General features: G+C 39.0%; 1 protein-coding gene across 1 annotated transcript in view; it reads left to right on the top strand.

The window, feature by feature from the left end:
• Positions 1–753: 753 nt before the first annotated feature.
• Positions 754–15,368, top strand: part of frmd4ba (FERM domain containing 4Ba) — a 34,208-nt gene continuing 19,593 nt past the window's right edge. The window contains 10 exon segments of the mRNA XM_020592992.1: positions 754–1,052; positions 4,258–4,323; positions 4,517–4,611; positions 4,746–4,838; positions 5,163–5,247; positions 8,011–8,067; positions 8,429–8,458; positions 12,559–12,635; positions 13,422–13,487; positions 15,230–15,287. Of these exon segments, the coding sequence (XP_020448648.1) occupies positions 891–1,052; positions 4,258–4,323; positions 4,517–4,611; positions 4,746–4,838; positions 5,163–5,247; positions 8,011–8,067; positions 8,429–8,458; positions 12,559–12,635; positions 13,422–13,487; positions 15,230–15,287 (789 nt within the window). The 5' untranslated portion in view covers positions 754–890.

Raw genomic sequence — 15,368 nt, 5'->3', positions numbered from 1 at the left:
GAAACTGGGGTCACATAAACAAACAACCAGATATTGTTTCCAGATGAAGTGCAACATGTCACTGCTGAGAGCCGTTCCTTTTCTTCCCCAGTACTCTCTGATTTTTTTAGAGTCAGGTGTACAGCATGTGTGTGACATTTTCTTATTAGTTATATCTGTACAAAGGAAGATGTCTGGTTGTGAGTCACAAGTGCTTTGACGTCCACATTTTCACATCAAAGCCTTTCTAAATGGATTTTCCATGCACTTTATTTTTTAGTTTTGCCCTGTCAGTTCTACCATTCCTGTTGATGAAAACAGGACCAATTATTTTTAGTGTTCCTGCAGAATACAATGAGTGGGGATGTCTGGTCTCAGGAAATTGCTCCCACATCCCAGTATCAGACGGTTCCCATACCCGTTTTCAGACAATGAAATTGAAATACATGCTGATATTAAACATCTACTGATGGCAAAATAAGAACAAGATAAAACGCTTTCCCCATTACACTAGTGTAAGTCACAGAAGGAAGTATGACTTAAGAGGCTTTAGGAGTTTTTTTTCCATGTACGTAGTGTTTGTATACAAGTGTGTTTCTGCCTCTACAGCAGGGGCCAAGTGGTTCTGTCCTGCCCACCCCTGCACTCTATGAGGCAGTGTTTTGGACCAGGGCCCAAGACCAAGCCTGAGGCACGCTGCTCTGCTCCAGCCTCTCCAGATCGCTGACTCTCACTGACATTACATCAGCTGGGGAGACATAGTAGACTCTGTGTGAGTGTGTGCACTGGAGTGTAGATGCTCCATTCAGCTCATTGCTTTGAAGCAAAGTGGTCTGTAGATCATCTCTTGTACTTGTTTTAAAAGCCGTGAGGTAGAAGTAGAACTCAGACATCGGGGAAAAGGCAAAGAAATGGCTCTGAACATTATACGTGGAGTGGAAGACCTAGTGGCATCGGGCAGCCAGCTCATCTGGAGCCTGGCACATCAGACCCTAAGGAGGTGGTACAATGGTGGGCTGATGCCATGCAGACGCTTCCTAGAAGCCAGGTTCAGGATTGGAAAATGCTACCAGGTATGACGGCTTCTTGGGCAATAGTAGCATAAGACGAAAGAAGGGTTTATAGCATGTTTTATTGATTGCTTTATCGACAATGTGATTAATTGCTGAGTGTCAGTTAGATTTTTTTTTTATTGAATTTTTATGTCTTGGTTTTCCTATTATTGAGTCTGTACCTTTTCTCATCTGGCTCATTATTGTATGTATGTGTTTATTTCTGTGAATGTGAGGCAGCCTCTTGGTGAGTCACAAAGCCTGATCTTATTTTATTTATTTTCAACAAGGGTCTCTTGTAGCACATACGGCAGTAATTAAAAGCAGCATGACCAGCCATTTGATCTCACTGCTGGCTAATAAGAAGAAAGTTTGTCTTTGAAATGCATTGTTGTTGGAACACCTGAATGCTGCCTGTGCAAACACACGCGAGTCATAGCTCCTCTGGGGAAACTTGAAAGTGTTCAGGTCCCTCTTTTTTCCCAGCATACTGCCAGTGGTGGAAAGTAATTAAGTGCATTTACTCAGGTACACTATTAAGTACAATTCTGAGGTTTCTGTACTTTACCTGAGTATTTTCATTTTCTGCTGTTTCATACTTTGACTTCATTATGTTTCAGAGGCAGAACTTGAAGTATATTTTAGATGCCAATACTTCTGTACTTAAGTAACATTTTGAATGCAGGACTTTTACTTGTAACAGTGTAATTTTACACTGGTGTGTTGTTACTTATACTTAAGTAAACAATCTGAGTACTTCTTCCACCACTGCATACTACCAAGAGAAATTGTATTTTGAGTCAGATGGTGTTTCATACTTAGTGCATCTGGAGTGTGCCATGAGTAAAGTCATCTAGTTTCAGTTTCATTTAGAATGTATTCATCATAATGAGGGGTTTTTTCACTTATGCCATGCCAACTTTCCCTGTTTGACATGATTTAAAAGCATGTAGAACACCAGACCCTTATAAAACAGTCTTCTGAGATTTTGTTTTCTCTTTAAAATACTTCTCAGAAAAACACAAAGATTAGATCGCTTTAATGTTTAATTAAGCAAAATACCCAAATGCCCTTTGTCCCCCTTCCAAATCATACCATTATACCACACTTTAAAATATTAAATGAGAGGTAAAATCTTTCTTTCAAACTTTTTACTGAAGTTAAAGTGCTGATGTATTAGCAACAAAATATACAAGGTGAGATTTTTTATATCTTGTACTTAAATACAAGATTTGAGTAAATATAATGAGTTACTTTTCACCACTAGGTATCAAATTACAACTCAGTCCAACTTGTTGTAGAGTAAATGGATCTGCCCCCGAGAGCCACAACAATTCATGAAAGGGATATTGATTATTTTTCCTATCAAGTCAGTCAATTAGACATTTTCTTCATTGAATTTACAGTAGTTCTTTATTTTTCCAGTTTTTGTTATAGCAGAGATTCTCGTCTCTTCTGGTGCATCAAGATATAGAGCTTAAAAAAGTTCCCGCTGTGCAGCTCACATCATACTTGGACACAGCAGCAGGAGTGGGGATTTTGAAATCTGGAGCTTCAGAACAAAAGTTAGTGTAATACCAAGTTAGCGTGACTGCAAATGGAATCCTTTGTTGAGAAGTCCAGTCCTGCCCACAGAGCTGTAAATCTCAGTGAAGTTTAGGGCGTTGAACAACCACAAAGTGGAAAAGTAGCTTGAACAGTCCAAAAGTAAAATGACAGCTCCGCTGTGGTGCCGAGAACAATATGTCCTGGTAGACTGAAGTTTAACGTCACACCAGAAGTTTCTTTTCCTTTGGTCACCCTGTGGTCATGCTGGACATCAGGACCCTCCGTTTCCACCACAGAGGCCAAGCATTTGGCTGCCACATGTTTTTAACTGAAGTCACAAAAAGACGTCCTGGACACGTTACTGGGTAGCAAACAGCATTAAGTCAACATGAACACATGCACTTGGCAGTAAGGTTCAGACATGTGTTACTGTGATCCAGCTGTATTAAAATACTTCTCTTACTACTGTTAACTAAACATTGTAGGTTCACTGAATGGTGGGCATGAAAAGCAACCTTCTTACAGCATGAAGGCGGCTTTTCACCGGACTCATTTCCCAACCACTTAACGCTCATCTTTAATACACTAAAGACTGTTTCATAAGTTCATGTGATAACAGAAATTGTCAAGTTATTCTGAAGGATTAAGTTTTTATGTTCTTTTGCTTTTGGCAGGTTTTCATACTCCTGGGTAGAAAAAAAAGAGAGGAAATGCTATAAGTTTGAAAAAATCTTGACATATAGCAAAGAAGTGTTTAGGTGCTGTGGGTGTTTTTTACATACAGTATGTGCTAAGCTCACTGTTTTTATCTAACTCTCAGTGAAAAGCAAAAGAGTGTATTTCCAAAATGTCAAACTATTCCTGCAACTTGAACATTTTGCCAACAGTGCACCATAAATATTCTGTTTTAATTAATTAACATTACTTTTAATTGCCTGCATTATACTTATGACGACTACTGGAGAACTGGCAATAGCAGCCCAGTAGATAGTGTGTAAACACAGTGCCATCTAAAATTATACAAAGGGGTTAAAAATGTATTAAAATATAACAATCTGAAACTGAATGTGGCAATGTCTTAACAAACTAAAGTATGACTTCACTGTTGTTCATCAACACATAATAACATGTCTGCCTGGAAAGGCAGTTCTGCTCACAGCAGCAGAATGAAGCCTAAAACTATTCATTTTAAACAATAGAGTGGGAATTCAATTAAACTATGCAGTGGGACTTCATTGTCTTTGAGTTCTTACAGTAGAGGATAATGTGGGTTGTTGACATTTCAGGGATTTTCATTAAACCACAGTTGATGCAGAGTAAGATATGCAGTTGAGAAAGACAGTAGTGTGTGGGGGATCCTAAAGAACCTGAAATGTGGCTGAAATAGCTCACTTTTTACACAAAATGAGAATGATGATCTTGCAGTGACTGATATTTTGGAGTTTGCATCCCATATGGACACTTGCCTATTGGCTTCTTACCTATTCATTCAGCACAAAGACAACATCATATTGCGGTGGGTTTCTGTTCAACTGGTAAAAGAGGAACATTTTATCCCAGGGCTAAATAATGAACACATGACTCTGAGTAGAGAGGCAAAGGCAGAGGTAGTGACAGTGTCTTTTGACTCTTGTAGTAGCTGTTCTCATATGCCATATTGTCTGTTTTTTTTAATTAGATGACAGAAGGTCGTCTGTGCCAGATTCAGCTCCTCGATAGCAGGAACCTGGAGCTGTTGGTTCAGGTAGTTGATCCACTTTATCTCTTTAATTGTTTTTTTCTCATTGAGATGAGCTGTTGACCAGTAATGGAATTCACTTGTATATAATCTTTTTTCTTCCTTCTACAATGTTTCAGTGTTTCAAGCACATCACATTTAGTTACTTACAAATAGTCAGTCTAAACTGACCTCCTGTGCTTTAATCTAAACTTACCAGCCCAAGCTGTTGTCCCGTGAGCTGTTAGACTTGGTGGCCTCACATTTTAACCTGAAAGAGAAAGAATACTTTGGATTGTGCTTCACAGATGACACGTAAGTACATTTCCTAATAGGAGACATTTTAAAGACAAAAATGTTCAATATCCAATCTATGTCTACAAAAAAAAGAGAGCGATATTAACATAGCAGTATTTCAGCATATGATTTGTTCTTTATTTTTGACTCAGTGGCCAGAATAACTGGCTCCAGCTGGATCGTAAAGTTCTTGATCATGACTTTTCCAAGACTTTGGGGCCTTTGGAACTCAAGTTTCTTGTGAGGTGAGTGCTCTCGCTGCAGAGTTGCCAGTGTGAAATACTGGGGTGCTTCCTTAGACACATCTGGCTACCTGAAAATCTCAGTGTTTTATATATATGAGACTGAGTTGTGAATAATAGAGTTCTGTTTTGATGCAAGATATTGGCCGAGGCTTGTCTTAACCAGTAGATGGCAGTAAGGGAATGCAGTTTAAATTCTGCTGTGTGACTGCTAGGCAATTAATAAACTGAACATGATGAAGTCTATGAATCATGCAGAAACAATGGCAAAATACTGTGATGTTCTATTTTAAGTTAACCTTGCTGACCAAATTAAACTCTTCACAGGTTTTATATTGAGAAGCTCACCTTCTTGAGAGAGAACAAAACAGTGGAGCTGTTCTTCCTGAATGCTAAGTCTTTAGTGTTTAATGTAAGTATTTTAATCTATTGATTTTATAAAAATGTTTCATATATTTCAAATTTCCGTATGTATCCTGTAGTCAAAATGGCGTGTCCTTAATTCCAGATCACTGTTCAGCTAGCTACAAGTACATATTTTTTGCACTTAGCTACACGATTATTACACATGATTTACTAAAGCACATTTTAAATGTCCATTGTTTAAATGGCATAAATGTCATTTCTTATAGGCAACCCTAGGGTTTTTATATTTGTGACTTCATATGCATGTTTCCTCCTGTCTTATTTGTTTATGCTGCATGTTCTACATGCAAAGCAAAGCAAAAGAAAAGTAACATTTATTTATATAGCACCTTTCTAAACCCAAGTTACAGACAAAATAAAACAAAAAAGAAGATAAACGAGAGTAACAAACACAAACAAAGAACAGTATAAAAACAAATAAAACAGAAAAACATCACATAAACGTCACATTAATAAAATACACTGGTAAACAAATACCTTAGAAGGTACCAGTACTAAACGGCTGCCTGAATATATACATTTTAAGAAGAGACCTAAAACAGCTAGACTGGGTGCAGACTTAATGTCTGGAGGTAGGCTGCTCCACAGTCTTGAAGCTACTACTGCAAAAGCTCGATCCCCACTATGTTTTAATCTAGACCTGAGTATATCTAGGAGCAGCTAATTAGATCTTCCAGGAGTATGGGTGTGAAGGAGCTCAGGGATATACAAAGGAACTAAACCATGCAGTACTATAAGAACAAATAATAAGAGCTTGAAAATATTCCTGGAACAAACAGGGAGCCAGTGGAGCAATGCCAAAACAGAGGTTATATGCTCAACAGACTAGTAGCTGCATTTTGGACCAACTGAAGATGGAACAGGGATGCTTGGGAGATTCCAACATACAGAGCATTATAATAGTTGAGTCTAGAACTAATGAAGGCATGGATTTCCTTTTCAAAATCACTGGATGAAAAAAAATCCCTAACATTTGCTAACAATCTTGTTTGAAACAAGCCAGCTTTGACCACTAAGTTGACCTGTTTATCCAACTTATATCAATTATATAGTTTATGCTCTTTATTTAGGTAGCTAAGGTTTCTCTTGTAGGATTATGGCTCTTGTTACCATTGCTAACTCTGAGAGACGAGACAGTCCAAGTAACTTCAAAACAGTGCTGATTTATTCAAAGGATCACAGGTAAAATTAACATTACACGCTCAGGTATTTTGCACCTCCAAACTGCTCGCAGGCAGATGAAAGATGAAAGACCCTGAGCCCACCAGGCCTATACATTATATCCCCTCGGTTGGGCTAGCCCCATACTACACAGAAACGTCAACCAAGACGTCTCTGTTGCCAGCTTTGCAGCTGGCCATAGCAGTAGTCAAAACATGAAGCAAATCAATGTGCATGTGTGTGTGTCTGTTGATTAAGTGGTGTGTAACTAAAAACATTCTCACAGACCTCTAGTACATGTCGTGACTTAAACATAAGAACATATTATAGCTAAGGCTACAGTTATACACGTCATAATAATAATATTAAACACCCTGTCTGCTGACAGTCATCAACTGTTCTCTCTAGTTATCCTTGACCAGATGTACCCTGTAGAAACTCATAAGCAGGCCTAAGCATTTAACAGTCTAACTAGACATCCTATCTCCACTAAACATTTCTAATACATAAAGTATCTATCCAATATCTATCTGACTAAAAATACCTAACACTCTCTAATCCCACTTAAACATGAACTTTTTTTAAAAACTGCAAGATTCCACACTGCTACATGACACTGAGGTCTCAAGCTGTTATTCATAATGCTGCTTTCGCGTGCTGTTCGAAATTTCACAAGGCACCAAGGGTCAGGTCAGCCATGCTATACTTTATGATATTATTTAGCAATCATTCAAACAGAACATAAACCATGATATTATTTAGCAATCATTCAAACATAGACATAACACACCAACTAAAAGTCAAAACTTAATAAAAATTACAAGCACAGGTTATCATGTATATATATGATAAGGTCTTAATCCTAAAGTCTCAAATTACTATTTTGTCAACAACTGATATTTCGTTTCTCCCCCCAGTCTTTGGATGAAATAGTTAAACTCGTTGACTTCTTTAAAATCAACATGGACATTGAATTGTAGCAGAACCTATGTTTTATTTAAAACAAATTTAAAACATAAGTCAAAATGAAGTAATACAGCATAATAATATTTACATCTGTTAATATTATTTATATCTTGGCGATCATATATGTACCTATATGTATGCCATACTTGGCGCAAAATAAAAATACACATAATATGCTTTACTGTAGTGGTGAGAGCGTAGCAGCATACAAGGATAGGAACAGTACGAGGAGCACTTGAATGCAACATGCGATCAAACGTTGCAGTGCAGTTTTTTTCGCGGGGAGAGAACGCTGGTCTCCATGGGAGACTGAGACTGTTGAACCTGCTTTCGGACCATACCACTTTACCGAGAGCACTGTAGCCTCAGGCAGGACCTTCAGCTAGGCTTCCTATGTACGGGTGTGTTTTATTATTTTTTAGAAGAAAAATGTCAGGATAAATTAGTTGCTAAGATAGTATTAAGTATACTTCTCCGACAGTTTGAAACATCACATTGTCCCTGCAGCAGTGGTTCAGTCGGTAACAGTGGGACAGAGGTACGGGACGAAAGGATTTTTTTTATGTCAAGTGTTTCGGACAGGCTGCTGAATTTGCTAATTTACATCTTTTTTTCATAACAGGAGACCATTGAAGTGGAGAGCGCAAATGTTTTTAAGTTAGCCGCTTTCGCATTGCAGGTAAGAAAGTTTGTCGCGTACTTTCTACACTGAAATTGTGTCACTCACCCTCAATAGGAATGAACACAGTCGAGGCACGCAGTATTTGAAAACTCTTGTCTCATGAGGTAACTTAGTTTTGGTCTGGGCAACTCTTAAAGAAATTGGCCCTTTCATATGAATATTGTCCTCAAAATGCACTTGTGCCTCGAAGAACTGTTAACGTTAGTCTTGAAAAATTAAGATGGAGTCCAGTTAAACCTGTTAAACAGTATAACGTTATCGCTGCGCATATTCTGCAGGTACTGTAAGCTTAGCACACAGAATAATTTAGCTGTTTCTCATAATGCTTTTACTAACTGCATAATTTCCCCCTTTTCAGGAGGCCAAAGGAGATTACAGCAGGTAAGAAAAAGTTAAAATTATTACAACATAGAAGCCTTTAATGAAGTAAATGTGGGAAGGTCCAATGTTTCTCAAACGCTCTGTGTCATATCAAGTTGATTTTTCATATAAAACGTCTTGATATGGGATAAAAAGACAGTGTGATTTTATTAGATGACCAAGTTCATTTACAGATGCAATGGTTTCTCAGTTCAATTTCTTGATATTTTTATTTTATTGACATACACAATAATCCATAAACCTTTTCATGAACTAGAATCTGCAGTTAAATGCAAATTTTGCACAGTGTAGTTTATGTTTGTTGCTGTTACTATGACAAGGAAGCAGGGTTTAGTTTGCCAAGTTCCTTGGTCATTGCCAAGTGTATAGATAATGACTTTGTATATAGCCAGTTAATGTTCAGCTTGACTGACTCAGATTTGAATTTGTGCTGGGCTTGCCTCAGTTAGTAATGACCTTGATGTTGCTCTTGTGACATTGGACTGAGCCCCTGTTGGCCTGTTGCCATCCACATGGTGCAAATGTAGCTTTTAAAATCAGAGCACTTGTGTTTTTTGTCACACTTTTGCCTGTGAAGGCAGATACAAATAAACGCAGCCTATGTGACATTTAAATGGACAAATACACAGATGTGTATGTGATTTGATCAGTGACACTGGTGTGAAACTTGACACAGCCTCCACTGTTCACCAGTGGGCCTTGCCTTCAGAGGCTTGACCTGCTGATAAGGTAGGTTGTTTTTTTTTTTGGCCAGCTGTATGCGCTGCCATTTGTTAACCACTGCTCTGTATAGGTGAGTGACCGAGCAGACTGAAGCAACAGAACCTGTGTTTGCTCTTTGCTTTGCCTCTAAAGGCCTCTGTTCATTATGGGAACACAGAGATTTGTGCTCTCTAAGGAATTACGTGTGTACGGTTTGAATGATGGCAATATCAAAAAAATTATCTTTTTTTTTCTCTTGCAAAAAAGAAAAAAAATTGCTGCATCTGTCTGTGCTCATTAACTGCCCCGTTACTTACAACCATCTGACAAATGTTATTATTTATCGCAGCTTTAGTACAGATTTATGTCTCAGTGTTTTGATTTAAAACTGCATTACCCTGAAGTGTACAGTTTGAACTTTTAGTTCATGTGGGTGTGGGGATGGGCTGTACTTTGTCCTGACTCTGAAAGCACAATAAAAGACAACCTGCCAACAAATCTAATAGAATCAGTGAGGATGGGAGTGTGTCCAAATCAAGCTGTCTTTTTTGTTATTTCAATAGCTATCACTTTCTCTCTGCTCTTTTGGATTACAATTTTTAGATGTTTAGTTTTTAATATCACTTGACAACATTTATAGTAATATAATGGGCTTCTTTCTTTTGGAGGATTGTGTAGAAAATGGTGAAATCAGGTTGTTTTCCTCAAACCTCTCTGTCTGGAACATGACACTCCCTTTTTATACTATCATTGTACTGGGACATTCCCCACTGTCCTGTTGCACATTCCTGTCAGTGATGTGCTTAATTTCTACTTTTTTAGAGAACAGGCCTAGCAAATCCTCTCATAAAGCACATGTTATAAAGGTGGCTCCTCTTCACTATATCAGCAAAGGGCACTTAGATTAGCTGTGGAGTTTGGGACACCTCCTCCTCTGCCAGTCTTAAGAGGGATAAGCCAGGTCTACTGTCCATAGGTAGTCAATTTGGCATCTGAAGGAGTCACTGTAGTCCTATTACTGCAGTGGAGATGGCTAGCCCCCTGCTGTGCATTGAATTAATGCACTGTCGGGTTCCATATAGTGTTTGTGGTGTAGGCTATCCCATTTCCTTTTACTGTGTTAATATTGTATTGGATCTTACATTGCATCTTGTTCTTTACCATACTGTTTCACACATTATTGCTGTTACTCTGCGCACCTGTGGGTATAATCCACAAGTTACAACTGTTCTCTGGGTATCATGAAAGGGATTGTTGAAAATTACTGTAGGAAATTACTGCATTGATTGATGTCTTTAATTTGTTTTTAGAGTATCAGATTTTTTTCTTGTATAGTTGTAATTGCCTTCTAAAGTGGACTTCAGACATTTGTCTGGGCCTCTATATATTGACAGTCAGTAGTTTAAAATTTATTTTGATTTACAAAATGTTAGTGGTGTTCTAATTGTTCCCACATGAACCAGTATCACACCTAGACAGTTTGAGTTTTCAGTTCTATTTGAAGGTGTAGCCTGTGGTTAGTGGTTCATTCACAGCAGCAGGCTCTCTCATTGTGCTCTCTCCACAGTCACCATGTCTCACCCTGTGGAATAGCTGACACATGAGTATTCTGTCTCCCACACTGGATAGGCTGCGCTGGGCAGGGCTGGGCCAGATGCAGGAATTGCCCCCGTGCTGCAAGCTGTAGGGAGATAACAGACATACTAATGAATTCCAGATTGCTGACAGGGCAGCATGGCTGTGGAGTAGCTCACCCCCACAACACCAGGCCCCAGCTCCTCATAAAATGTATGCCATCAAACAAGTGAAGTGCCATGGCAGCAAAACCCAGTCATCCTAGGAGAGGTGGCTACAGGGAAGAGTGATTCAAGGCCTCTGCCCTTTCAGCAGCTCACCCTTGTTTGTGTTTAGTAAGCTGGTTCCCATAATGAGATCATTATGATTTTATCCCACCATTTCGCCAGCTGCCAAATTCCATTAGAGTTAAATTGACATTCAACTTAAGATCAAATGGCTTCTGGCCTAAAATCATCCACTACTTTATTCTGTTATTTCAAGTTTATTGTTAAGACAAAGACATAACAGGTGCAATAGTTATGGATGTTAAAGTTGTTTAAATTGAATATGGTCTGACCTGCACATTCAGATTCTCTCTGAGAGGCCACCAACAGTTTTGTAATAGCACTGTGGCTCGTACAGTGCTTTTCAACATAGGCAGAGGCTGCCAAGTGTTATTGAATGGCTTTTGTTCAGCTCTCCAGTGGACTGCCTCACCAAACCAGAGCTTTTTTTGTCCTGCAGAAACTGTAGACCCAGCGCTCCCTCCTACACAATGTCGGAGTGGCTCATAGTTCATTGTCATACACCTCGACAGCAACAAACACCACAATTTGTCTGTACAAATAATATGGCCATTTTTACAGTACTGGAAGCCTCTGCAGAACATTTTTTGTTTGTGGGTGAGAGCAACTGTATCTGTTGTAACTGTCATGGTGTGGACATTGGCTTAGTTGACCTACAGTACATGCACATAACTGAGAACCTGCGTCAAATGGTTTAGATATTTTTGAAAAGACTTCTTGCCAAGCCCCTCAAAGATTCCCTTGGACTTAAAAGCCCTGCATGTGCTTTTAAAAATTAAGTCTGGCAAGACATGAGTGAACTCTATTCTTGGCAAGCACTACTACTCTATAGATAAGAAGGATGAAAACAATATCCCGATGCTGCGCCTTTTTTAAAGGTTTGCAAAAATGAATTATTGCAGTCATGCCTTAAGATAGAAATTCAAACCACACTGTGAAAATACAAACATGTGGAGAAATGTTCTCTGCACATTTTTAGCCTTTTAAGATTCTTGTGGAAACATTTACCTTTACTTTCTGTATTGGCAACATGCTGGTGTGGGACATTCATTTTAAGGTTATAACTAGCGATGGGCGATTGGACAGTGCCATTGCCCATCACAGAGTGCTGATAGGCATCACAACAAACAGCCAGCATCGTGGTTTAAATCCCTACATTTAGCAGCGACCACACCCCAACTCCCCAACCCTGCCACTGGTATCTTCATCCACTGTGATGTTTCACTGTAAACATCATCATCTGCCAATTTAACAGATATTCACCCATCCCCAGTTATAACAGGATACTGTAGATTTCTGAGCACATAGATTCTTATGTATAGGAGAGATAGTAATCAGAACATAATATGTGTGTCATTAATCCGCACTGCAGTTTTGGTGCCTTGCTGTGTCTCTCATAGAAGCAGAGAAGAGTAACTGTATTCCTCATTCAGAACAGATCTAGGAAGGACTCTCTTTTTTGTCAGTGAATATATTTGCTGTTCTTACAGTTTTTGTGTGTGTGTGTGTGTGTGTGTGTGTGTGTATATATGTATATATATGTACTGCCAGATCAGAACTAAAGGAGCTCCCAGTTCTGCCCACCAGAGTTTTAAGAGAGCACCCATCTCTCAATTACTGGTAAGCTATCTGAACTCTTAATGTCTGTGAAAACCAGAAATTACACGAGGGTGAGTTGTGGTGGTGTCAGTATTAGGCAATCACACACAGCCCTATACAAACTTGCAGTTCATCCTATACCACAGCCCTTCCTCCATGTTATATGTTTAAAATTCAGCTGTCACATCTCTGGTCAGTAACACCTGGTTGTATGCAGCAGCAGTATCCTTAGAAGATCAGTTTTGGGCAGGAAAGTGCATACAGACCTGCTCTGTACTTGGCAGACTGTTTTGCCTCTGATGGGGTGACTAATTAGTGCCTGGGTTGTATTAATTACATTTCCCCATTATTCCTGAGTGAGCACAGGGAGGTACTGACAGCCATTAGCTGTCTGAAGGACTACTGTCTGTATCTTTAATCCACATTGCTGATTTTGCTCATCTGCCTGCCCCTCCTTTGCTGGTTTAATGGCCACCCGAGGTTGCTGCAGCCTGTGAAGCATGTACATTTTTAATATCCAAATTAGAATTATAGTTGTACGATGCACGTCTGTCTTGCTACCTGTTAAGCTGCAGTGAGTTTGCAGTCTTGCAGTGCTATTAAAATTGATGATTATAGTGAGAAATAAATGAGCTGCATTTGAAGGAGTAGTAGATGAGAGCCATCAGCTGGCCAGAATGTATTTTCTGCATGATCAGACAGAATGTGTGTGTCAAAGAGAGGGCTCTCTCACAACAGTCCTTCTGTGGATGGAATGCATAACACTTTATGGATTATTCATTAAATGTTTTATCTATCCATTTGCAGTGAGGACAAAGTGATTGAACATTACAAGAAACTACAGGGACTGACCAGAGGACAAGCCATTGTACAGTAAGTTATGAAAAAATGCAGTATCCTAATGGTTTTCTAAATGAGTTTTCAAATTGAACTGGTCCTTATGCACTACTGCCATTTTTTCCATTGTTTTTCTACATGGGATCTTCCTCTTGAATGTCATGTGTCTGCACTGTGCTGGCTGTTGTTATTAGAGGTGGCTGTCATCATGCCAGAATGTGTCATTAATTAGAGGAAGTGCTCTTAGAGTAGGCAACTGGCCAGACTAGGGAGGATGTCACTTCTCCACTATGTTTTTCACAAGTCTGTATCTCAGAGCAACCATGGGTCATGTATACAGTAGATGATTTGTGCCCTTGAAATGATCAGTGGACTGGAGTTGCAGTGGTATACTGGTTTCACAGTTTATCATTGTATGAAATTGATGGTTATCATACCATGGACATTTGCTTATTACCTGTATTAAAAAAAAACAAAAAAAACAATGCATGAGCACCTTTCTTCCTTGACTGCCTGTCAGACTCCACAACGGGTGCCACATGCACATGCTGTGGACAAATAGCAGAGAGAAGGAGGCTGAAATTGCCCAACTCCATCCACCAAAAAAGAAATTTAAATCAGCAGCACAGGATTAATTTGAATATCCTAATAACCTCAGTTATAAAGTGCGCTACATGCGCTACAAACATTGTCTGTTTGTTCACTAAACTCTGATTTAAAGAAGAACTCTCACTGATCCTGATCTGACACCAGAAACACACAGTTTCCTGGCTCACATAAGTGTGTGTGTGTGTGTGTGTGTGTGTGTGTGTGTGTGTGTGTGTGTGTGAAGGTACAGACAGGTCTGGCTGAACTCTTGTGCACCTACAGTAAATTAACAACTATTCTGATAATTGTTTAGAGCTTTCTGACGGAATGTCTCACTACTGTCAGAGGTTTTACAAACCGGTCAGGCGATTAATGGAGAAAATAATCAGCAGGTTAATCCATAATGGAAATAATCAGTAGTTGCACTTGGATGCAAAATAGTTCATCAGAGCTCCACGTCAACCAACTACAACAGTCAAATCCTGCTTTTACATCAGTGCATGAGTGATAGGCTGTTAATGTAATAATATAATCTACTGTGTACTATAACATTTTTCTGCTTTGATTAGAATATTTTAAGTACATTTTTGTGTTAATACTTGCTTTTACTTAACATTATTAATGCAGAACTTTTTGTAACAAGCTTTTTCCTAACAGAGTAGGCTACTTTTATAGTCTACTTATGTAAAAGCAAAGGATGTGAATCCTTCCTCTACTACTGGTACTAACATGCTTTAATTATATAACATGTTATAGTTATATGCTGTTTTATTAAGTCATCTTTATAACTTCTTTGTTCTTTAGGGTCAATCTAGTGCTACAGTCCAGCTCAATCAACTGGCACAGTCACTTGCAATAAAAATGAAAAGCCCCTTTTTTCCATTCTCTCGAGGTTCGTTGTAGCTGATAATAATAGTAACTGTGTAATTATGTAATCCCGTGAAGCTGTGATATTTTCTGAGACAGTTATCATACTGTGAAAATTTCATACCGTTGCAACCCTATAGTGGACTTTCTCTTCCTCTGCCATGGCCCTGAAACAAATCGATCATCTTGCCACTGCAAATAACTGTGGCTTCTCAATGACTGTAGCTTAAATCCCACTCTGTCTGTTGTACAGCAGCCACTGGGTGACAGTAATGAAATCTAAGTGGCTGAATTCCTGTTAACCTGTTCCTCTTTCTCTGAAGGTATCTGTCCCTGGTGGAGTCCCTGCCAGCATATGGAGTCCATTATTACCCAGTGAAGGTAACAGCAGTGCCCTGTATTGTACAGTAGCTTAGTCTTTGAACAAGCTTCTGTCATCATGCTGTCTGTCTTTGTTCCTTT

This window comes from Monopterus albus, unplaced genomic scaffold (genome assembly GCF_001952655.1).
Source record: "Monopterus albus unplaced genomic scaffold, M_albus_1.0 scaffold18.1, whole genome shotgun sequence".
Lineage (NCBI taxonomy): Eukaryota > Metazoa > Chordata > Actinopteri > Synbranchiformes > Synbranchidae > Monopterus > Monopterus albus.
This window is presented reverse-complemented; position numbering and strand designations above follow the sequence as displayed.